This window comes from Pseudophryne corroboree, chromosome 6 (assembly GCF_028390025.1).
Source record: "Pseudophryne corroboree isolate aPseCor3 chromosome 6, aPseCor3.hap2, whole genome shotgun sequence".
Taxonomy (NCBI): Eukaryota; Metazoa; Chordata; class Amphibia; order Anura; family Myobatrachidae; genus Pseudophryne; species Pseudophryne corroboree.
Window position 1 is genome coordinate 836463536 of NC_086449.1, and position 24913 is coordinate 836488448.

The following is a 24913-nucleotide window of genomic DNA, read 5'->3' on the forward strand; positions in this document are numbered from 1 at the left end:
CATCCCAGAGGGGAAGTCGTAAGCCCACTTGTACTACTTCCAGTAAGCAATTGACTGTTCAACAGTCCTTTGCGAGGAAGATGAAATATCACAGCAGTCATCCTACTGCAAAGCGGATAACTGAGGCCTTGGCATCCTGGGTGGTGAGAAACGTGGTTCCGGTATCCATCATTACTGCAGAGCCAACTAGAGACTTGTTGGAGGTACTGTGTCCCCGGTACCAAATACCATCTAGGTTCCATTTCTCTAGGCAGGCGATACCGAAAATGTACACAGACCTCAGAAAAAGAGTCACCAGTGTCCTAAAAAATGCAGCTGTACCCAATGTCCACTTAACCACGGACATGTGGACAAGTGGAGCAGGGCAGGGTCAGGACTATATGACTGTGACAGCCCACTGGGTAGATGTATGGACTCCCGCCGCAAGAACAGCAGCGGCGGCACCAGTAGCAGCATCTCGCAAACGCCAACTCTTTCCTAGGCAGGCTACGCTTTGTATCACCGGTTTCCAGAATACGCACACAGCTGAAAACCTCTTACGGCAACTGAGGAAGATCATCGCGGAATGGCTTACCCCAATTGGACTCTCCTGTGGATTTGTGGCATCGGACAACGCCAGCAATATTGTGTGTGCATTAAATATGGGCAAATTCCAGCACGTCCCATGTTTTGCACATACCTTGAATTTGGTGGTGCAGAATTTTTTAAAAAACGACAGGGGCGTGCAAGAGATGCTGTCGGTGGCCAGAAGAATTGCGGGACACTTTCGGCGTACAGGCACCACGTACAGAAGACTGGAGCACCACCAAAAACTACTGAACCTGCCCTGCCATCATCTGAAGCAAGAAGTGGTAACGAGGTGGAATTCAACCCTCTATATGCTTCAGGGGTTGGAGGAGCAGCAAAAGGCCATTCAAGCCTATACAATTGAGCACGATATAGTAGGTGGAATGCACCTGTCTCAGGCGCAGTGGAGAATGATTTCAACGTTGTGCAAGGTTCTGATGCCCTTTGAACTTGCCACACGTGAAGTCAGTTCAGACACTGCCAGCCTGAGTCAGGTCATTCCCCTCATCAGGCTTTTGCAGAAGAAGCTGGAGGCATTGAAGAAGGAGCTGAAAGGGAGCGATTCCGCTAGGCATGTGGGACTTGTGGATGCAGCCCTTAATTCGCTTAACAAGGATTCACGGGTGGTCAATCTGTTGAAATCAGAGCACTACATTTTGGCCACCGTGCTCGATCCTAGATTTAAAGCCTACCTTGGATCTCTCTTTCCGGCAGACACAGGTCTGCTGGGGTTGAAAGACCTGCTGGTGACAAAATTGTCAAGTCAAGCGGAACGCGACCTGTCAACATCTCCTCCTTCACATTCTCCCGCAACTGGGGGTGCGAGGAAAAGGCTCAGAATTCCGAGCCCACCCGCTGGCGGTGATGCAGGGCAGTCTGGAGCGACTGCTGATGCTGACATCTGGTCCGGACTGAAGGACCTGACAACGATTACGGACATGTCGTCTACTGTCACTGCATATGATTCTCTCAACATTGATAGAATGGTGGAGGATTATATGAGTGACCGCATCCAAGTAGGCACGTCACACAGTCCGTACTTATACTGGCAGGAAAAAGAGGCAATTTGGAGGCCCTTGCACAAACTGGCTTTATTCTACCTAAGTTGCCCTCCCACAAGTGTGTACTCCGAAAGAGTGTTTAGTGCCGCCGCTCACCTTGTCAGCAATCGGCGTACGAGGTTACATCCAGAAAATGTGGAGAAGATGATGTTCATTAAAATGAATTATAATCAATTCCTCCGCGGAGACATTGACCAGCAGCAATTGCCTCCACAAAGTACACAGGGAGCTGAGATGGTGGATTCCAGTGGGGACGAATTGATAATCTGTGAGGAGGGGGATGTACACGGTGATATATCGGAGGGTGAAGATGAGGTGGACATCTTGCCTCTGTAGAGCCAGTTTGTGCAAGGAGAGATTAATTGCTTCTTTTTTGGGGGGGGTCCAAACCAACCCGTCATATCAGTCACAGTCGTGTGGCAGACCCTGTCACTGAAATGATGGGTTGGTTAAAGTGTGCATGTCCTGTTTTGTTTATACAACATAAGGGTGGGTGGGAGGGCCCAAGGACAATTCCATCTTGCACCTCTTTTTTCTTTTCTTTTTCTTTGCATCATGTGCTGATTGGGGAGGGTTTTTTGGAAGGGACATCCTGCGTGACACTGCAGTGCCACTCCTAGATGGGCCCGGTGTTTGTGTCGGCCACTAGGGTCGCTAATCTTACTCACACAGTCAGCTACCTCATTGCGCCTCTTTTTTTCTTTGCGTCATGTGCTGTTTGGGGAGGGTTTTTTGGAAGGGACATCCTGCGTGACACTGCAGTGCCACTCCTAGATGGGCCCGGTGTTTGTGTCGGCCACTAGGGTCGCTAATCTTACTCACACAGCTACCTCATTGCGCCTCTTTTTTTCTTTGCGTCATGTGCTGTTTGGGGAGGGGTTTTTGGAAGGGACATCCTGCGTGACACTGCAGTGCCACTCCTAGATGGGCCCGGTGTTTGTGTCGGCCACTAGGGTCGCTAATCTTACTCACACAGCTACCTCATTGCGCCTCTTTTTTTCTTTGCGTCATGTGCTGTTTGGGGAGGGTTTTTTGGAAGGGCCATCCTGCGTGACACTGCAGTGCCACTCCTAGATGGGCCCGGTGTTTGTGTCGGCCACTAGGGTCGCTAATCTTACTCACACAGCTACCTCATTGCGCCTCTTTTTTTCTTTGCGTCATGTGCTGTTTGGGGAGGGTTTTTTGGAAGGGACATCCTGCGTGACACTGCAGTGCCACTCCTAGATGGGCCCGGTGTTTGTGTCGGCCACTAGGGTCGCTTATCTTACTCACACAGCGACCTCGGTGCAAATTTTAGGACTAAAAATAATATTGTGAGGTGTGAGGTATTCAGAATAGACTGAAAATGAGTGTAAATTATGGTTTTTGAGGTTAATAATACTTTGGGATCAAAATGACCCCCAAATTCTATGATTTAAGCTGTTTTTTAGTGTTTTTTGAAAAAAAACACCCGAATCCAAAACACACCCGAATCCGACAAAAAAAATTCGGTGAGGTTTTGCCAAAACGCGTTCGAACCCAAAACACGGCCGCGGAACCGAACCCAAAACCAAAACACAAAACCCGAAAAATTTCAGGCGCTCATCTCTACTTTTCATATGAACCAACCCATTGTGGTGCCTGTGGCTATGCGAGACTTGGAGGATTCAGAGTCCCTGGATGTAGTCAGGGTTTTGAAAATTTATGTGGCCAGGACGGCTCGAGTTAGGAAAACAGAGGCTCTGTTTAGCCTTTATGCTGCCAACAAGATTGGTGCTCCTGCGTCTAAGCAGACTATTGCTCGCTGGATCTGTAACACGATTCAGCAGGCTCATTCTACGGCTGGATTGCCGTTTCCTAAATCGGTAGGGCCCATTCCACCAGGAAGGTGGGCTCATCTTGGGCGGCTGCCCGAGGCGTCTCGGCACTACAACTATGCCGAGCTGCTACTTGGTCGGGTTCAAACACCTTTGCAAAGTTCTATAAGTTTGATACCCTGGCTGAGGAGGACCTCATGTTCGCTCATTCGGTGCTGCAGAGTCATCCGCACTCTCCCGCCAGTTTGGGAGCTTTGGAATAATACCCATAGTCCTTACGGAGTCCCCAGCATCCTCTAGGACGTAAGAGAAAATAAGATTTTAAACCTACCGGTAAATATTTTTCTCATAGTCCGTAGAGGATGCTGGGCGCCCGTCCCAAGTGCGGACTACTTCTGCAAGACTTGTATATAGTTATTGCTTTCATAAGGGTTATGTTACCGTTTCATCAGTTTGGGACTGATGCTACGTTCTTTTTTCATACTGTTAACTGTTTAATAGATAAGCAAGCTATATGGTATGATCGGTGTGGCTGGTATGAATCTTGCCCTTGGATTAACAAAAATCCTTTCCTCGTACTGTCCGTCTCCTCTGGGCACAGTTTCTCTAACTGGGGCCTGAAGGAGGGGCATAGAGGGAGGAGCCAGTGCACACCCAGATCTAAAGTCTTTCTTAAAGTGCCCATGTCTCCTGCAGAGCCCGTCTATTCCCCATGGTCCTTACGGAGTCCCCAGCATCCTCTACGGACTACGAGAAAAAGATTTACCAGTAGGTTTAAAATCTTATTTTCTCCACCCCTTTACCTCATTTACATAATTCAGGCCAGCAAATCCAATTTTTCCACATTGGAAGCGGGTGCAGTTGTGTCTAATCCGCACGTAGGCGGTTATTCAGAGTAAAATCTGCAATTATCCTCCTCACATGCTGGGGGCCACCCAGCACAGGACAATGCTGCCTGACATGTGTGGTGTTGCCCCACGATTACAATTCAATTGCGATCGCATCAAATAGAGGTAGACCCCTGCCTGCGCAGCCTGGCTGTGTATGCAGGGGTATCGCCGCCATGTTTACTGGGAAACACAGGTGACGTCATCAGCTGGCCCCGATAGCAGCCACGACATGCCTGCGTTTCTTGCTCTCCTCCCCGCCAATGCTACGTTGCCGCCCCTGGACGCTTGTCACCTGTCAAACACTATTTGATCACATTCTTCCGGGATGTGATCACATGGTGAAGTGTCGCGCATGTGCACTATGGCTGCTGCATGTGCCAGACCCTCTGGATGTGGCTGCTGCATGCGAACGCAGCGGTTGCTTCCAGGTCTGAATAAGGCCCTTAACCAGGAACGAAGCCCAATCTGCCCAACTCTTCCCACCTGTCACGCTGCCATCTTGACCGCACTTTCCCATAAGTCTGAATGTAAAGCTGCAAAATCTGAACGTGACATCATGTAAAAAATAAGCTGAGTGGAAATTTTGCTCTGGTTGATGAAGCCGCTGAATACTTAGAGATGGAGAAACGCGTCACAGAGGCCACACTTTCTATGGGCTCCTGTTTTTATGTTAAACCACAGTGTGAAATTGGCTGCAGACCAAACAGGACTCCTGAAGTTTATTCCTGCACTGTGGGAATCCTGGCAGCAAGGGGGTAGGAGGACGTATACTGTGACTCCACAAGCCTGGAGGCTCTGGAACAGCTGTGAAATCACACTGCTGATTGTGGTAACAAAGATGTAAGGTATTACTGAAAAGAGCTACATGGAAGTAATGGACTTGTATTACTAATCTGCTATGCTGGAAATGTATTATTCATCTGCTATGCTGGAACTGTATTACTAAACTGCTATGCTGGAACTTTATTACTAACCTGCTATGCTGGAACTGTATTACTAAACTGCTATACTGGAACTGTATTACTAATCTGCTGTGTTGGAACTGTATTACTAACCTGCTATGCTGGAACTGTATTACTAAACTGCTATACTGGAACTTTATTACTAATCTGCTGTGCTGGAACTGTATTACTAACCTGCTATGCTGGAACTGTATTACTAATCTGCTATGCTGGAACTGTATTATTAATCTGCTATGCAGCAACTGTGCTAATCTGGTATGCTGGAACTGCATTACTAATCATTTTAAAAGAGTGCAATATTATTATTACAGCCACTAATTACCATATTGGAGAGACTGAACTATTAATTGTGGATATTGCAGTTACTACTCTGCTAAGGGATTGCTAATAAGCGGTTAAACAGTGAATTGTGTTTTTAGTGCATACACATATTATAATGTGATATGGCCATATATGTTTAGATTAATAAACTGATATATGGTGTATTAATTCTTCCATCTGAGCAGAGCTTCTTGTAAAAAAAAAAGTATATTTTGTTTATTTTATTTAGTGAGGTATAGTAATTGCCTCTTAATATTGAAGCAGCGCTCAGACTGGACCAGTAGATTAGGCGCTGAGTTGGTTTTTGTTTTGTGTTTCTGTTGTGGTTTGTACGCGACTCTGAATGTCAGTAATGTCTTTATCCGCCAGTTTCTGCTGCTGAGTGTGCGCTCACGTTACCTGTAAGCGTCAGAGTCATACATGCGACAAGCCCCCGGTTCTCCGCAGCTCGTAGTCCCCCATTTAATGCAGGTGGTATCGATGGCTGCGCCATAGTATATCGGGGAAGGGATTCCACCTGCCGGAGAGGACACATTAATGTATCCTATAAATGAATCTCTCACACAGAATAACAGCTACTGGGGGAGGCAATTAATCAGGATACCGACGCCGGAATCCCGACAGCCAACAATGCTGACAGCCGACAATGCCGACAGCTGGAATACCGGCTCACAGGGCTATTCCTACTCGTTGGTGTCCACGACACCCATAGAGTGGGAATAGATCCCGTGGCGAGCGCAGAGAGACACCGAGCCTGCAAGGGGACTCGTAGCGCTCACCCCGTTGCTGGCATTCTGGAGGGCTGGATGCCGCTATTGGAATACCTACAACCGACATCCCGACCACCGGGAATATATATATATTCTGCTGCTGGAACCAGTATGCACAGATGTGTGATGTAATAGGAGCTGTTATATAACCACTAGTATTTTGGACCCTTTATTGGCTGGGTCGCACACACACAATGTTATCTGCTGTTGTCGCTGGCATAGACAGGCTCTATCCTTCCTCTGTCTCCCTTTCTTTTCCCATCTCCACCTCTTCCCCCGTCATCGCTCTTTCTCCCCCTCTTTTATTCTGTCTCTGCCCCTTTCATCCTCTCTCTTTTTCTCCACCTCTTTCCCTGTCATCTCTCTCTTTCCCTCTCTTATTCTTTCTCTTATTCTCTTTCTGCCCCTTCCCTTCTCTTCCTCTCCCTCTTTCCCTGTCTTTCTCCACCTTTTCCCCCATCATCTCTCCATTTTCCTCTCTCTTATTTTTCCCTTATTCTCTTTCTGCCCCTTCCCTTCTCTTCCTCTCCCTCTTTCCTCATCTTTCTCCACCTCTTTCTCCATCATCTCTCTCTTGCCCTCTCTCTTATTCTTTTTCTTATTCTCTTTCTGCCCCTTCCCTTCTCTTCCTCTCCCTCTTTCCTTGTCTTTCTCCACCTCTTTCTCCATCATCTCTCTCTTGCCCTCTCTCTTATTCTTTTTCTTATTCTCTAGTTTCTGCCCTTCCCTTCTCTTCCTCTCCCTCTTTCCTTGTCTTTCTCCACCTCTTTCCCCATCAACTCTCTCTTGCCCTCTCTCTTATTATTTTTCTTATTCTCTTTCTGCCCCTTCCATTCTCTTCATCTCTCTCTTTCTCCATCATCTCTCTCTTTTCCTCTCTCTTAGTCTTTCTCTTATTCTCTTTCTGCACCTTCTCTTCCTATCCCTCTTTCCTTGTCTTTATCCACCTTTTTCCCTCATCAGCTCTCTCTTTTTCTCTCTCTTATTCTTTCTCTTATTCTCTTTCTGCTCCTTACCTTTTCTTCCTCTCCCTCTTTTCCTGTCTTTCTCGACCTCTTTCCCTCTCTCTTATTCTGTCTCATTCTCTCTCTGCCCATTTCTGCTCTTTCTCTTTCACTCCACCATTCCCTGTCTCTTCAACCCTTTTCTATCTCTTCATTTTTTTTATTTGGCGGTTTTCACCCCTACCACCCTCTTACCTGTTTTGTGTACTCTTTCTGTCTTTACTGTTTATCTATCTGATAGTGAAAGTGTGACGTACATGTGTGTGCTTCAGCTCCTTGTGATGAACAAACAGCAAACATTTAGGCATGTGGGGTAGGTGGGTCAGTGCACTGCCCAAGTATATGACTGCAATGTTCCCTAGTACTATAGGATGGGCTCCAACATACAATGTGAGAGAGAGCTGTGCCTTTACCGAGCGCTCGTGCAGCTAAAAGGTGAAGGCCGAGACCAAAAGACTTTTCTTCTGGGGTCAAACTCCTAGGAGAGAAAAGACGCAGACCATTATTATTATTTATTTATTACCAGTTATTTATATAGCGCACACATATTCTGTAGCGCTTTATAGAGAATACTTGGCCATTCACATCAGTCCCTGCCCCAGTGGAGCTTACAATCTATATTCCCTATCATATGTACACACCCACACATTCACGCTAGGGTTAATTTTGTAGGGAGCCAATTAACCCACCAGTATATTTTTGTATTGTGGGAGGAAACCGGAGTACCTGGAGGAAACCCACGCGAGTACGGGGAGAATATACAAACTCCACACAGTTAGTGCCATGGTGGGAATCGAACCCATGACCTCAGTGCTGTGAGGCAGTAATGCTAACCACTACACCATCCGTACCATCAGTAACAATGTATAACTAACAGCACCTAAGTCTCCTAGCAGCTTATAGGGGCTATATACTAAGCATTGGAGAGAGATAAAGTTCCAGCCAATCAGCTCCTTGCTGCCATGTTACAGGCTGTGTTTGAAAAATAACTAGCTGATTGACTGGTACTTTCTCTCCACTTCATCTCTTTCTAATGCTTAGTACATAGACCCCTAAGGTTCCGGCTAGGCAGTATAACCAAACCACCACAGAGACAGTGATTGGTGCTAAGAGGTCATAGGGTTTATTAATAGAATATATCCAATGGGGTGACCAAGGTGCATCCCTCAAACAACCTGGATTGAGGAGAACCACCCGCACTTACCTGGCATAGCCCTGGTAGCTGTGTAACTGGTGACTGGCTCCCCCCTAAGGTAGTGACAGAACTCACCCTATCGGAGGAGATGTGCCCAGTAACCCTGCTCGCCCTCTCTCTGGTGACTTGGTAACTCCCTGTCTCAGGAAATATGAGGACTACCAAAGCCTGTCCCTGTTCCCCATCCATGGAGCGAGCTACAATAATTATCCTTTGTCCATCAGCCCTCAGTTACTTCATGTTACCCTATAAATCATCCCAACCACACTGATACCCGGGAGCTTACATGTCCTCAGGCTGAGGTAGCCGTCAGTTACTGATACTAAAGTATCAACAATATAACAATACATCAGGTGACAGAGCAGTAACATTACTATCTCTAGTGACGGATGTTGATGTGTCCAGTATTTATGTTTTACCCTCAGCACCGGCAATGATGCATCACTGGTCCTGCACATCCTTTCCCCGGGACCCTCATTCCCGCCCATTCCCCGTATCTGTAGCAAGTGCTGATGCCACAGTGATCATGTGACAGAGGCTCAGATCCCAGGGGTATTACCACACGTGTCCTGGCAGAGGTAATGTTACCTGATCAGCACCATGTATCCTGGCATGGCTCCTATGGAGAAGATGAAGCAGGCGACAAGGTTAAGGATCATGAAGCAAAGCAGCATGGTGTTAGCGCGTTCCTCCCGCGGGCACTGCCCCAGCACCGCCGTCGTGTTCGGTGAAAATACACAGCTGCAATTCTGGAAAATCTGCAGAGAAATGTGTCTATAAAATAAGAGCGTCCAGGGCTATTACATTACCTGCACAATAGTTGCTGATCCTGGGTTCACAACCTAGCGGCTGATTCTGAGTAACACACTGCTGCGACCACTTTAGCGCCCATAGCTGTAGCCTCATGTGCGACATTATGCTAATGTTGGTATCAGCCCTTCCCCTGGTGCACAGCCGTACATCTGTCTGTGGAAGGACTGAGACGCCCACTTTGTACCTCTTTATAACATTCCCATCTAGAGCATCTTTAGACAAAACCATTGGATGCACCATCAAATCTTGCCCCAGCCCCATACTATGGCCTCTAATATACGCAATTAAGCATCTGAGGGCCTGATTCATTGTTGTACAGGAGGCGTCTGAAGACGCATCACCATCGGTCATGAATGGTCACAGTCATCGCCCATCTGAGTTGGTTGAAAGTTCACTCAGAATGAGCAACGTAACTCAAGAGAACTTGCATTGGAAGACACAGATCCTGGCCTCGGCACGCCTTCAAAACAGTCCCCATCATCACTCACAGTCCACCCCACCAGCGGCCGCAGCATGAGGGCACTGCGAGTGATCTTACAGATGGAGATATGCTCGTGCGCAGTACAGATCCAGGACGTGCGCAGATCTCTCACTGTCGGTGTTGTGCGCTAACCATGGGATTTGTGTACAACATTGCATCAGGCCCCGAGCTCGCAATCACTCCTGTGATGCCAATAAGACGGTCGCTCTCCGTGTACCTGCGTAGCCACCTCCGAATCATTGCCCAGGAGCACCAAGCATACTTCCCATACATTACTGAGACCACAGCTATGACTGTACACGCCAGGGAATGCAAGCGCACAGAAACTTTCTAGCTACATGAATATTGGCATTGTGGGTGAATCAGGCCCCTGATTTGCATATGGTCATTTTCTCATACGTCCTAGAGGATGCTGGGGATGACATCAAGACCATGGGGTATAGACGGGATCCGCAGGAGACATGGGCACTCTAAAGACTTTTCATTGGGTGTGAACTGGCTCCTCCTTCTATGCCCCTCCTCCAGACCTCAGTTTTAGAAATGTGCCCAGGTCGACTGGATGCACTCTGAGGAGCTCTACTGAGTTTCCCTGAAAAGACTTATGTTAGGTTTTTTATTTTCAGGGAGATCTGCTGGCATCAGACTCCCTGCTTCGTGGGACTGAGGGTGCAGAAGCAGAACCAACTTCCTCAGAGTTTCATGGCTCTGCTTCTGGCTGATAGGACACCATTAGCTCCTGAAGGGAACTGAACGCTAGCCATGTCTAGATGTTCACTCCCACAGCACGCCGTCACCCCCCTCACAGAGCCAGAAGTCAGAAGACAGGCGAGTATGAGAAGATTGAACTTCAATCAAGTAAGTGACGGCTGAGGTACGACACGGCTGGCGGCCTGGGCAGCAAAATACCTCTATAAAATGGCTAATAGAGGGCATAAGATGCCCAAGCACAGCCCTACCCCCGCCAGTATAAATATTACAAAGTCTCTGAGGTAAAAAGGGCGGAGCTTCTTCCTAAGGCAGCCAGCACACTGCTCAGCACCATTTTCTATCTCTCGCCTCAGGCTGCAGAGATATAGCTGGTCCTCCACTTCTGACTACAAGTATTCAGGGTGTAAATAAGGGGGGCACAAAGCGATTTGGGTGCTTTACAAATGTGTTTTACTGTGTAAAGAGCGCTGCATGTCAGTGGGCATTCTGTGTTCACAGACATTAAATACAGGCGCTGGGGTTGTGAGCTGGCTGCTCCTATACTGTGTCCCTCTGACAGATTTTACTGTGGGTCTGTCCCCAAATAAGTACCAGTGTGTCGTGTGAGGCATGTCTGAGGTAGGGAGTTCCTCCCCGGAGGAAGCCATTGTATGGACACAGAGTTGTAATGTGGTGGCGCTACCGGCACACCAAGAGCCTGCATGGGTGAAAGAGCTACGTGACAGTATGCATCTGATTAACCGTAGATTAGATAAGTCTGAATCTAAGGCTGCATGCTGAAGAAAATCTGTGGAAGATGTGATTTTTCAGGATGCTGTTATTCCTTATGCGGGCGGCTCCTCTGGGTCACATAAGAGACCATTTGCAAATGTTGTAAACACTGATACCGACAGGGATTCTGATTCTTGTGTCGACGATAGCGAATCCAGAGAGATAGATCATAAATTGGCAAAAAGTATACAATATATGATTGTGGCTATAAGGGACGTGTTGGAGGTTACAGAAAGCACTCCTGTACCTCAGAAGAAGGCTTATTTATGTAAGGAAAAGAAATCCAAAGTCACGTTCCCTCCTTCACATGAACTAAATGCTCTGTTGAAGGGATGTGGGTGAATCCTGATCAAAAATTTCGTATTCCCAAAAGGATTATCCTTTCCCGGTTGAAGACAGGAAAAAATGGGAGTCACCCCCTGTGTTAGACAGTGCACTTTCCAGGTTGACAAAGAAGGTAATTCTCCGTGCTCCTGGCACGGCTTCTCTTAAAGAGCTGGCAGACCGCAAAATGGAAACGACATTGAAATCCATTTATGTTACCAATGGTACACTGCTCAGGCCCGCTATTGCCTGCGCATGGGTGAGTCGCGCTATTGAAAAATGGTCAGAAAGTGTGTCATCAGAAATTGACATGATTGATAAAGATGAGATACTCCTTAAGTTAGGGGATATCAAGGATGCCGCCGCCTACATGCTGGAAGCAATGAAGGATATTGGACTCTTGAGTTCTCAAGCCGCTACCATGGCAGTATCGGCTAGGCGGGCCTTATGGATTCGCCAGTGGAACGCGGATGCAGATTCCAAAAGAAACATGGAGGCTCTCCCATATAAAGGTGAGGCCTTATTTGGCGATGGCCTGGATGCATTAGTCTCGGCGGCTACCGCAGATAAGTCAACATTTTTGCCCTCTACGCCTGCATCGGCAAAAAAGACCTATCACCCGCAAATGCAGTCCTTTTGGCCCAATAAATACAAAAAGACGAGAGGTTCCCCCTTCTTTGCAGGTAGGGGAAGGGGAAAGAAGCCCACACAGGCTCCAGGTTCCCAAGAGCAAATGTCTACCCCTACTTCTGCCAAATCCTCAGCATGACGCTGGAACTCAATTGCGGGAGGATGCTCGGGTGGGGGCACATCTCAAACTCTTCAGCCAGGGTTGGATTTTGTCTGGCCTGGATCCCTGGGTGTTGCAAATAGTATCCCAGGGATACAAACTAGAGTTTCAAGATGTTCTCCATGCCGATTTTTCAAATCGACCTTGCCAGCTTCTCCGCCAGAGAGAGAAGCAGTAACAGCGGCAATCCAAAAATTATGTCAAGACCAGGTCATAGTCTTGGTACCGTTGTCACAACAAGTGCAGGGTTTTTAGTCAAGCCTCTTTGTTGTTCCGAAGCCGGACAGCTCGGTCAGACCGATCTTAAATCTAAAAGATCTGAATTTCTTTCTGAAAAGGTTCAAGTTCAAGATGGCCTGGAGGAGGGTGACTACTTGGTGTCAGTGGACATAAAGGATGCTTACCTGCATGTTCCCATTTATCCTCCTCACCAGGCTTATCTGAGATTTGCGATTCAGGATTGCCATTACCAATTCCAGACGTTACCTTTCGGTCTCTCCACGGCGCCGAGGGTATTCACCAAGGTGATGGCGGAGATGATGATCCTCCTTCATCAGAAAGGAGTCAATATAATCCCTTATCTGGATGACCTCCTGATAAAGGCGAGATCCAGGGAGCAGTTATTACAAAACATATCCCTCTCCCTGTCAATACTCCAACAACATGGGTGGATCATAAATTACCCAAAGTCACAGGTGGAACCTACGACAAGGTTGTCTTTCCTCGGGATGATTCTGGACACAGAAGTTCAGAGAGTATTTCTTCCACTGGAAAAGGCTCTGGAAATCCAGAAAATGGTAAAACAGATATTGAAACCATCAAGTGTGTCGATCCATCAGTGCATTCGGTTGTTGGGGAAGATGGCGGCGGCCTACGAGGCCATACAGTTTGGCAGGTTCCATGCCAGAGTATTCCAGTGGGACCTGTTGGACAAATGGTCGGGGGTCACACCTACACATTCACAGAAAGATAATCCTGTTGTCAAAAACCAGGATTTTGCTCCTGTGGTGGTTGCACAGCTCTCACCTGCTAGAGGGACGCAGGTTCGGGATTCAGGACTGGGTCTTAGTAACCACGGATGCAAGTCTCTGAGGCTGGGGAGCAGTCTCTCAGGGAGAAAACTTCTAGGGATATTGGTCACAACAGGAAACCTGCCTTCACATAAACGTTCTGGAGCTAAGAGCCATTTACAACGGCTTTCAACAAGCGGTACAACTTCTTCAAGACCGTCCCGTGCAGATCCAGGTGGACAATGTAACAGCAGTTGCGAACATAAACAGGCAGGGAGGAACGAAAAGCAGAGCGGCAATGGCAGAGGTGACAAAAATCCTCCGCTGGGCAGAAAAACATCTACAAGCTCTGTCGGCAATATTCATTCTGGGAGTAGACAACTGGGAAGCAGACTTCCTCAGCAGACACGATCTCCATCCAGGAGAGTGGGGCCTCCACCAAGAAGTCTTCGCAGAGGTGACAAGTCTTTGGGGATTTCCTCAAATAGACATGATGGCGTCTCGTCTCAACAAGAAGCTTCAGAGATACTGTTCCAGGTCGAGAGACCCTCAAGCAGTAGCAGTGGATGCACTGGTGACCCAGTGAGTGTTTCCGTCAGTGTATGTTTTCCCTCCACTTCCGCTGATCCCAAAAGTACTCAGGATCATAAGAAAGACAAGGGTTCGAGCAATCTTCATTGCCCCAGACTGGCCAAGAAGGGCTTGGTACCCAGATCTTCAGCAGTTACTCATAGGAGATCCTAGGCCTCTTCCTCCTTGGGAGGACCTGCTGCAGCAGGGGCCGTGTGTGTACCAAGACTTACCGCGGCTACATTTGATGGCATGGCTGTTGAGCGGTGTATCCTAGCCAGGAAGGGTATTCCCAAGGAGGTCATCACCCACCCTTATTCAGGATAGCAAGGGAGTAACGTCAAAACATTACCACCGTATTTGGAGAAAATATGTGTCTTGGTGTGAATCCAAGAAGGCTCCTTCGGAAGAGTTTCACTTAGGACGTTTTCTCCATTTTTTGCAGGATGGTGTGGAGGCGGGCCTATGATTGGGATCAATCACGGTCCAGATTTCGGCCTTGTCAATGTTCTTCCAAAAACAATTGGCATCTCTTCCAGAGGTTCAGACCTTCATGAAAGGGGTTCTTCACATCCAGCCTCCATTCGTGCCTCCAGTGGCACCATGGGACCTTAACGTGGTATTGCAGTTCCTTCAATTGGATTGGTTTGAGCCTCTACAAAAGATAGAGTTGAAGTTTCTCACTTGGAAAGTGGTGATGCTTTTGGCATTGGCATCCGCAAGGCGGGTGTCTGAATTGGGGGCCTTGTCTCACAAGAGCCCTTACATGATTTTCCATGAAGATAGGGCAGAGTTGTGAACTCGACAACATTTTCTTCCTAAGGTATGTTCTGTTTTTCACATAAACCAACCTATTGTGGTGCCAGTAGTTACTGACACATTCACTGATTCAAAGTTTATAGATGTGGTTAGAGCGTTGAAAATCTATGTTGCTAGAACAGCTCGGATACAGAAAACAGAGGCTGTGTTTGTCCTGTATGATCACAACAAGATTGGCTGTCCTGCTTCCAAGCAGACTATTGCACATTGGATTAGAAATACGATTCAGCAAGCTCATACTATGGCTGGATTGCTGTTACCGACATCGGTAAAGGCCCACTCCACTAGGAAGGTGGGCTCATCCTGGGCGGCTGCCCGGGGGGTCTCGGCATTACAACTTTGCTGAGCAGCTACTTGGTCAGGGTCAAACACATTTGCTAAGTTCTACAAGTTTGACACCTTGGCCGATGAGGACCTACAGTTTGGTCAGTTGGTGCTGAAGGGTCATGCGCACTTTCCCGCCCATACTAGAGCTTTGGTATAGACCCCATGGTCTTGATGTCATCCCCAGCATCCTCTAGGACGTATGAGAAAATAGGATTTTGATAACCTACCGGTAAATCCTTTTCTCCTAGTCCGTAGAGGATGCTGGGCGCCCGTCCCAGTGCGTACTTTACCTGCAGTTTAGTTATTACAGTTACACAAGTTGTGTTATCTTGGTTTCAGCATGTTGCTGCAATTAGTTCATGCCTGTTGGTGTGTGTTATGTTGAATGCCATGTGTGCGGCATGGTTGAGGGTGTGAGTTGGTAGATATCTCACAACTAGTTAAGTAATTCCTTTCCTCGAAATGTCAGTCTCCCTGGGCACAGTTCCTACAACTGAGGTCTGGAGGAGGGGCATAGAGGGAGGAGCCAGTTCACACCCAATGAAAAGTCTTTAGAGTGCCCATGTCTCCTGCGGATCCCGTCTATACCCCATGGTCTTGATGTCATCCCCAGCATCCTCTACGGACTAGGAGAAAAGGATTTACCGGTAGGTTATCAAAATCCTATTATTACACTTCATCTGTGTGCTATAATGAGCCCCCTATGACAGGAACACCACTACATACACTGACATGTTCTTGTTATATAGCTACTCTTCCCATCAGTGTCACGTGTAGCACAACATCATTATAGAGAGATGACATACATGTGTATACTAATTACTGTACAGTATGTTGCCCTTGTCTTCTCACGCAGCGCATGCTCCCCATATGTAGGAGGCTGTCACCCTCTCAGGGTCACTGCTGCATCTGTTTCCTGCTGACAGCTATGACATTCATTCCCATACAGAATCCAGAGCAGCTCAGGCTGAATGAAGCCATTGTCCTGTAATTAGGGCATAGAATCTCCCATGATTGTATAGAATTAGTTGTTTCCTCATATTGCCCCAGCTGTATCTAGTCCTGACCAGATCTCCCATCATGTAACAGTCTATAGAGACCTCTCTGAGACATTTGGGGAACTTATTAGCCATTTACCCCAATATCCAGGTTCCCACAGATGCCCCGGACTGCAGCTCGCACTTACCACATTCTGCCCACTCCCGGTAGCAGATGAGCAGCCGGCAAAACAGGCAGAAACGTAGGACACCCCATTATCACCGCACACGGGGTCCCACACATCAGACAGACACCCACAGTTCATGTTACAGTCAGCGGATAAGTTGCCGACGTACGACACTTGCTCCACACTGAAATAAAACAAATATTCTGTGACTATAACGTCAGATGGAAATTACCACAAAATATCTCTGATCATAAGTTACAGTCTGGTTTCCCACCCAATATAACATTGATGTTTGTATGTAGATGATCACTGGGGGTCTCCATACAGTATGTAGATGATCACTGGGGGTTTCCGGCTGGGACTTACTAGCAGTTGGTGTGGCCCCACAGCTGCATCTGGTCTCCATACAGTATGCAGATGATCACTGGGGGTCTCTGAATGTTATGTAAATTTTTGCTGAGGGTCTTTGTATTGCATGTAAATGATCGCTGAGGGTCTCTGTACAGTATGTAAATGTTTGCTGGGATCTCTGTATGGTATGTGCATGATTGCTGAGGGCCTCCATACAGTAGATGATCGCCGAGTTCTCCATATGGCATGTAGATAATCGCTGGGGGTCTCTGTATAGTATGTAGGTGATTGCTGATATCTCTGTACAGTATGCAAATATCAGTAAAGCCGACGTCCGTTTCACTGCTATTGACTTTGTCAATGTGTTGACAAAGCCAGTACCAGCAAAACGTACGTCGGCTTTCCTGCTGTGCACGACAAAAGTATGTAGATTATCACGGGGTTTATGGTATGTAAACAATCACTGGAGGTGTTCTTACAGTATGTAAATGATCACAGTGTATTTCCTTATATTATGTAAATGATTGATGGGGTCTCCATTATATAAAACCTGATTGCACAGTTACGGAGTATATAGGTCATTATCGCTAACAGAGGTCAACTTGTCACTGGGGAAGAGCTTACTAACGTGGCACTAAGAATCATCTCTGTACCTGATTTGTACTACACAGGTAGGTTATACACGCTGGATATTTATTCTGTCTTTATACCTTTAGGTAATCTTCTGAGCAGACATTGGTCCTAATTCAGACCTGATTTCTCCTCTGCAGATTTGAGGAGGTCTGCGATCAGATAGTCACCCGCCCAGACATTATTTAAATCCGCCCCTTTTAAGTCTGCGTACGCCATTTGAAAAGCTTTACAAACGCTGGTCAGCTGCAAATCCATTCGCAACTCACTCACCATCTAATGTATTTTCCAGTCTGTGTATAGCCCAGGACTAACTCCTACAGTGTAAAAGAACCAGGCTGATCGGGGCCAGAGCTGATGTCACACACCCTCCCTAAAAACCTTTAAATTTCTACTTGCACCACTGCCTGCATTCCAAAGTGGGCAGAATGAGGAGATAACATGGGGAGTCTCAGGTCCATATGGAGGGAGCTCTCAAAAGTGTCAGCAGCATTTCCTCTCCTGACTTCTCCTGGAGAGCAGATACGTACTGTACACTTGGCATGTATGTAGACAACATACTGTACATCCAGAATACAGCTTCCCCCCGGCCTGGAGATCCAGTGACATCAGAATATAATGAATTGCTTTTATCTCCACAGCATCTATCACAAATACTACTATTGGCTGTATATTATATTGTAAGCTCCTACCCGTCATATGAGACCGTCAGGCCGGCTACAGACGCGTTCTTGCGCATGATGACGAAGGCCGTCATAAACAGCAGGTATTCCGTTATTGATGTAAAAAAAGCCATCTTTGCTGCCGTCAGTGTTGTGATCTTGAATTTCTTCATGAAGAAGCCCCCAAGGAAGAATCCGACAGATATGATTGGCATACTGCACACCCCTGCAGAGAGAAGATGGCGACACAGCATCATTCTGTTATGTGTCCATAGTCACTGACATAACACAGAGTAGTCACACTGGCTCCACCATCACTGGTGAGCTGCGGGGTATATGGGTGTTCAGTGGAACTACGTACACAGGGGGGATGTGAGGAGAGCTGTCCATCACCAGGACTGGCCCAGGCAATGGGCGTTCAGGGGGGATGTGAGGAGAGCTGTCCTCCACCAGGACTGGCCCAGGCAATGGGCGTTCAGGGGGGATGTGAGGAGAGCTGTCCTCCACCAGGACTGGCCCAGGCAATGGGCGTTCAGGGGGGATGTGAGGAGAGCTGTCCTCCACCAGGACTGGCCCAGGCAATGGGCGTTCAGGGGGGATGTGAGGAGAGCTGTCCTCCACCAGGACTGGCCCAGGCAATGGGCGTTCAGGGGGGATGTGAGGAGAGCTGTCCTCCACTAGGACTGGCCCAGGCAATATGTAAAGTCTATACAGGGACTGATTGTCTGGGTAATTAAAAACCTAGGGTGGCTGATCTGTTACCTTAGTAGTCCCAGCATAACGTGCCGGGTTCCCCAACACCCCTGCACATTCTAACAAATCATGAAAATTGTAAAAATAAAACAATAAAAGTTTATTTCCTTCTTGTTTCCCAAATTGGAAAATAAAAATCAGCATAAATAAAATTTAGCACACTAAAAATGGCGCAGTTTTCTTGCCCGTTCTGCTTGTGATTGGCTGGCAGAAAAGTTAGAGCCTCCATATGTCCTGGCTATAGCCATCTAGCATTGCTCTTAGGGGGTAATTCAGACCTGATTGCTCTGTAGCTTTTTTTGCAGCACTGCTATCAGGTCAGAACTGCGCATGCATATGCAACCGCAATGCACAGGTGCATTGCATGGGTACAAAGCTGATTGCCGCTAAGCGATGGGTTTGTGCACAGAATCCATTCGCATGGCTGTTTGCAAGAAAATTGACAGGAAGAAGGCGTTTGTGGGTGGCAAATTACCATTTTCAGGGAGTGGTTGGAAAAACGCAGGCGTTCCCAAGCGTTTGCAGGGAGGGTTCCTGACGTCAATTCCGGCCCCAAGCAGGCTGATGTGATCGCAGCGGCTCAGTAAGTTCTGGGCTGCACAAGATCTTTTCATACAGCTCGGCTGTCACATGCATTCGCACAGTTGCAAAGCGAATATACACTCCCCTATGGGCAGCGACTATCTGTTCGCAGCGCTGCAAAAACCCCCAGCAAGCAATCAGGTCTGAATTAGGCCCTTAGGGGTCTATTTACTAAGCCTTGGATGGAGATAAAGACGCTGGAGATAAAGTTCCAGCCAATCAGCTCCTAACTGTCATGCCATCCAAGGCTTAGTGAATAGACCCCTTATTTGACTGGTTTTTATCCGGTTTGTGTAATGATGAAGGAGCAGTTACTATTAATATAATGGTGAATAAGAGTTTCCGGGAGTTGCTTATTCTGTTAGTTTAAAGAATTGTGCATGTGATTTGTTTTCTCTGTTGGTTCAGTACAATGGTTATTAGAGGCTTAATAATATGGACTTTCAGTGGCGCACGGAGGGGGGGTTTCTGAGTTCCCAGAAACCCCCCCTGTTAGGGCAAATTCTTGTTTTCAGACACGAAGACAGCTTTGTCTCCGTCTCAATAGAAACCGCGTTCGCGACCGCTACCGCGATCACAGCTTCTGCTGCTGCAGGGAGCTCTATTCGTCAGAGCTCTCTGCACAGAACACTGTATCCCGGGAGCTGGTGCGCATGCTCAGAGAAACAGCAGCTTCCTCTCTGTTATGCATCTGATCACCTGATATACAAGGACCAGGCAGCCACCAATCTCCTCCTCTCAGCCTGGGGTACAGTATGTGTGTGTGCATGTTTGTGTGTGTGTCTATAGTTATGTACAGTGTGTGCGTGTGTATAGTTATGTACAGTGTGTGTGGTGTGTTATGTATGTATATTTATGTGTCAATACTGTATATAAATTTTTACACACACACACACTCACACACACACACACACACACACACACACACACACACACACACACACACTATATGTGTATGTATATCCAATCCATTTACTGGGCACTCTTCATTTTAAAGACGCCATGTGCATGCTATACACATACATAGATATTGTAAGTGGTTAAAAGCACAATCTATACTGAAAACATATGCTGGCGTACATTCAAATTTAAAATGAATAGCATGAATGGATGCTGCAACTAAAGGCCCCAACACATTTAACTATCCGCCGCCGAGCTGCCCGACGGCAGATACGGCCGACGGGAGACCCGATGGGGCACCAGCAATGATGCCTCCACACTGCACGATATGAACAGTATCTCATTCATTAATGAACGAGATCGTTCACATCTTGCAGTCAGATCGCCTAGTGTGTAGAGCCTATTAGCCGCTCTGGTTGTAAGGCAGACTTGTCTCAGCATCCGCTCTGGTCCCAGCAGATGACGTCACAGTGCCCACGTCTAGGCCACGCCCAATGTGTTTCGTCCAATGGGGGACTTCGTCAGGAGGAATGTACGTGAGCATATGTTTTAAGTAAAGATTTTGCTTTTAACCACTTACAGTATCTATGTATGTGTATAGCCACTTACAAGTGCACGCTCCATTTGTTTACCAGTTGTTCTTGCGATACTCCAGTGGCTTGGAGGTATCAGCGCGGCATTTTGGACATTTTAAACTGTGGAGCCTAAAGGACTTTGTGCACAAGGACTGATGTGTAGTGTGTGTATATATACAGTCCATGAGGCAGCACTCCAATATACAAACAGCCCTGGTGCCTTCCGATGGTGCCCGCCGGCCAGGAGCCCAAATATAGCAAGTGGTGTCGGCGGCACTCAGGTAATGAAAAGTATTTTCACTACCATAGTGCCTCCAACACCGCTTGCTATATATGTATATTTTACATATATATTTAAATACGGAACCCCCCCCCCCCCCAAGTAAATCCTGCGTTTGCCCCTGACTTTCTATCAGTTATTTGCTTACAAGATGAAGATTTGATTTTAAGTCTTACAAGAAGTAATGTTACTGAGTACACTGCCGCTCCCGTCACCTGTCTCAGTCTCTGTCTCTCGTTGGTATTACTGACTCTGTAGCATAAATATATACATGTCTGCTGTTCTTGTCATTCAGCCCCAGAGAGAGAAGCCCTATGACGTGGTGCAAAGTTCTGTGTTCTGAGTTAGGAGGTATGCAACTGTATGGCTTGCCAACACCCATTTATCATTCATCCTATCTGGCAGAATGGTCGGTTGTTTGTCTGTAAGAATAAATCTTATGACAAAATTTACAAAGAACTTGGCTTCAAGTTACTCAATTCTTCAGACCCCTGACCGTTTATAGAGGCTGCGGTGGAAGTTGTTACGTCATCAGCCCCACTCTTGGTAATTATCCTTTGTTAGTTAATGGCGTGTGGATGAGCCGCCGGCGCTTGCGCACACAGATCAGACTGTCTTATTGGTGGGGGATGGGGCTGTATTGGGGACCAGATTTGGGCTGATGTTCTTTATAGTAGGGTGCTCCCCTGTTGTAGTGGATACCAGCCCCAGCCAGGCCATAGCTGGAGATAGGGGATTTACTTTTTTCTGTATGTTCTTCAATTACCAGCTATTATATATTTATTATTACACAGGGGAATATTTCATTACAGGCAGATATAGTATCAGAGATACGCATTTCCAGGTACGCTCTGACCCATGTATGTATGTCCTAGAATTCATCATTTCTGTATAATAAATTTATCACTTTTCGAAAAACTGCTCTTTTTGTGGAGACAGTTTTTTTGAAAGTGATATATTTCTCCAAATAGATGTGGTGCCCCCCCCCAATCCCCTCCCCCACTACATAGTCATTGCCGATTTTGCAGCGGCGGCCCCCCGTACTAGGATGTGATCAGTGGCGGCCCCCTGTACTGCCTGACATAAAGCTGGCGGGCTGTCTATCTGTCAGAGCACACCCCACCCGCCAGTACATTGACTGGCTACCCGGCTGCTCACTGCAGCAGTGCCCCCCACATACACCCCAACCCCCCCCCACCCCCCGGTAAATTGACTGGCTGCCCGGGGCTGGCTACAGCAGCAGCGTTCCCCTGCACACCCCAACCCGCCAGTACATTGACTGGATGCCTGATGCTGGCCAGCTTCTCACTGCAGCAGCCCCCCCCTGCACCCCCAACCCACCGGTCAATTGACTGGATACCCGGGGCTGGCCGGCTGCTCACTGCAGCGATGCCCCCCCCGCACTCCGCCAACCCGCTAGTACATTGACTGGCTGCCCGGCTTCTCACTGCAGCAGCGCCCCTCCCCGCACACCCCAGCCCCTCCCCCTGACTGGTAAATTCACTGGCTGCCCGGGGCTGGCCGGCAGCTCAGTGCAGCAGAACCCCCTCCCCCGCACTCCACAACCCTCCAGTACATTGACTAGCTTCCCGCTGAATGTAGAAATTGTGACATTTAAGTGATAATGAATATGCCCCTAAGTTCTGGGTCTAGTTTCCTGCTACATCAGTTCTCCTGTTGTATTCACTAGAACCAACACTCCAGCTATACTCTCTGAGTGCTGGTTCTCATCCTGTTTATACTAAGGTGACTCTTCTGCTGCATTGTCCTCTCTGCACTAGTGTCTGCATGCATCCTGGCCACCGCTGGGCCACGCCTCCCGCTGTCTCATCGGGGACTCTCACAAGTCTTCTGTTACACCTACACTCTAAAGACCAGAGTGCATTTATTACCAGAGTCATCACTAAAGCCCTAGTATCCTGATCCTCTGTTAGCACATCATTGGTAGCATGTGTCTGGTCTCTTCTCTCTGATTATCTGGTAGTGAGGGTTAATACTGAGTGCAGGTTCCAGTTCTAGTACTTTCTCATGGTGTAGGTTCCAGGCCAGTGTGTCTACACTTCAGTGCACAGACCTGAGTTCCTCACACCTGTCCCAAGCATTGAATCCTGAGTTCCTCATACCTGTACCTAGCGTTGAGTCCTGAGTTCCTCATACCTGTCCCTAGTGTTGAGTCCTGAGTTCCTCATACCTGTCCCTAGCGTTGAGTCCTGAGTTCCTCATACCTGTCCCTAGCGTTGAGTCCTGAGTTCCTCATACCTGTCCCTAGTGTTGAGTCCTGAGTTCCTGATATCTGTGCCTAGCATTGAGTCCTGAGTTCCTCATACCTGTGCTTAGTGTTGAGTCCTGAGTTCCTCATACCTGTCCGTAGTGTTGAGTCCTCAGTTCCTCATATCTGTGCCTAGCATTGAGTCCTGAGTTCCTCATACCTGTGCCTAGCGTTGAGTCCTGAGTTCCTCATACCTGTCCCTAGCGTTGAGTCCTGAGTTCCTCATACCTGTCCCTAGTGTTGAGTCCTGAGTTCCTCATACCTGTCCCTAGTGTTGAGTCCTGAGTTCCTCATACCTGTCCCTAGTGTTGAGTCCTGAGTTCCTCATATCTGTGCCTAGCGTTGAGTCCTGAGTTCTTCATACCTGTGCCTAGCATTGAGTCCTGAGTTCCTCATACCTGTCCCTAGTGTTGAGTCCTGAGTTCCTCATATCTGTGCCTAGCGTTGAGTCCTGAGTACCTCATACCTGTGCCTAGCGTTGAGTCCTGAGTTCCTCATACCTGTCCCTAGTGTTGAGTCCTGAGTTCCTCATATCTGTGCCTAGCGTTGAGTCCTGAGTTCCTCATACCTGTGCCTAGCGTTGAGTCCTGAGTTCCTCATACCTGTGCCTAGCGTTGAGTCCTGAGTTCCTCATACTTGTCCCTAGTGTTGAGTCCTGAGTTCCTCATATCTGTGCCTAGTGTTGAGTCCTGAGTTCCTCATAACTGTCCCTAGCGTTGAGTCCTGAGTTCCTCATACCTGTCCCTAGTGTTGAGTCCTGAGTCCCTCATATCTGTGCCTAGCGTTGAGTCCTGAGTTCCTCATACTTGTGCCTAGTGTTGAGTCCTGAGTTCCTCATACCTGTCCCTAACGTTGAGTACTGAATTCCAGTTCCAGTGGAAGCTTATCCAGCCCTGCACTTACTATAGTACAGTGTTCATGAGTTCCCAGTAGATGGTGCCACCTCCATGCACCCATGTTCAGGTTGTAGAGTTGAGTTTTCCTTAAACAGTCACTGTGCTGGAGATCTCAGCTCTGAACTCCAGTCAGTGACATAGGGATCAGTCCAGCTTGCAGTGCTAATATGGTTTTGGTGATTCCATTACAAATGTAGCAACGCTCATTGTGGCTGTGATGTGGCACTCCTGGCACGCCTAGTCACACCAGCGGCTTAGTACACAAGACTGCGACTTTCCCCTTTAAGTTAATCCTAATGGCTGCAGGTGCAATTAATACGCACGCTGGCGTGGAAGCTCATTGCGACAAACGAGGCACACACACATCTAGTCGTAGCCAAAATGAGCGTGGCTACATCTGTACATATGTCCAGTCTCAGCTCACTTCAGCCTCAACTAGATCCTAGGCACCTGGCTCAGATCAGCTTAAAAATCAGAAGCGTTACATGTAATGAGATGTTGGACCTTTGCAGGGCACAGCGCAGAGATTCTCCCATGTGGATGGGTGCTCAGTAGAAATCCTGGGCTACTGCTCACCCTACTCCTCACACAGATTCTGGCAGTGCACCCTCCCACCCCTAGGTGTCGCTGTTGGAATGTGACCAGGTATTTGTACTGTTTCAAGATATCTG

The 24913-nt window shown here is 47.7% G+C and overlaps 1 protein-coding gene across 1 annotated transcript in view; it reads right to left on the minus strand.

Annotated features, from left to right (window-relative positions):
• LOC134934723 (solute carrier organic anion transporter family member 1A2-like) overlaps positions 1–24913 on the minus strand; it is a 193463-nt gene that overhangs the window by 15229 nt on the left and 153321 nt on the right. The window contains exons 9-13 of the mRNA XM_063930090.1: positions 18018–18213; positions 16366–16528; positions 9155–9324; positions 7785–7849; positions 5997–6114 (exon numbers count right to left, since the gene is read on the minus strand). Of these exons, the coding sequence (XP_063786160.1) occupies positions 5997–6114; positions 7785–7849; positions 9155–9324; positions 16366–16528; positions 18018–18213 (712 nt within the window). The remainder of the gene's footprint in view (positions 1–5996; positions 6115–7784; positions 7850–9154; positions 9325–16365; positions 16529–18017; positions 18214–24913) is intronic.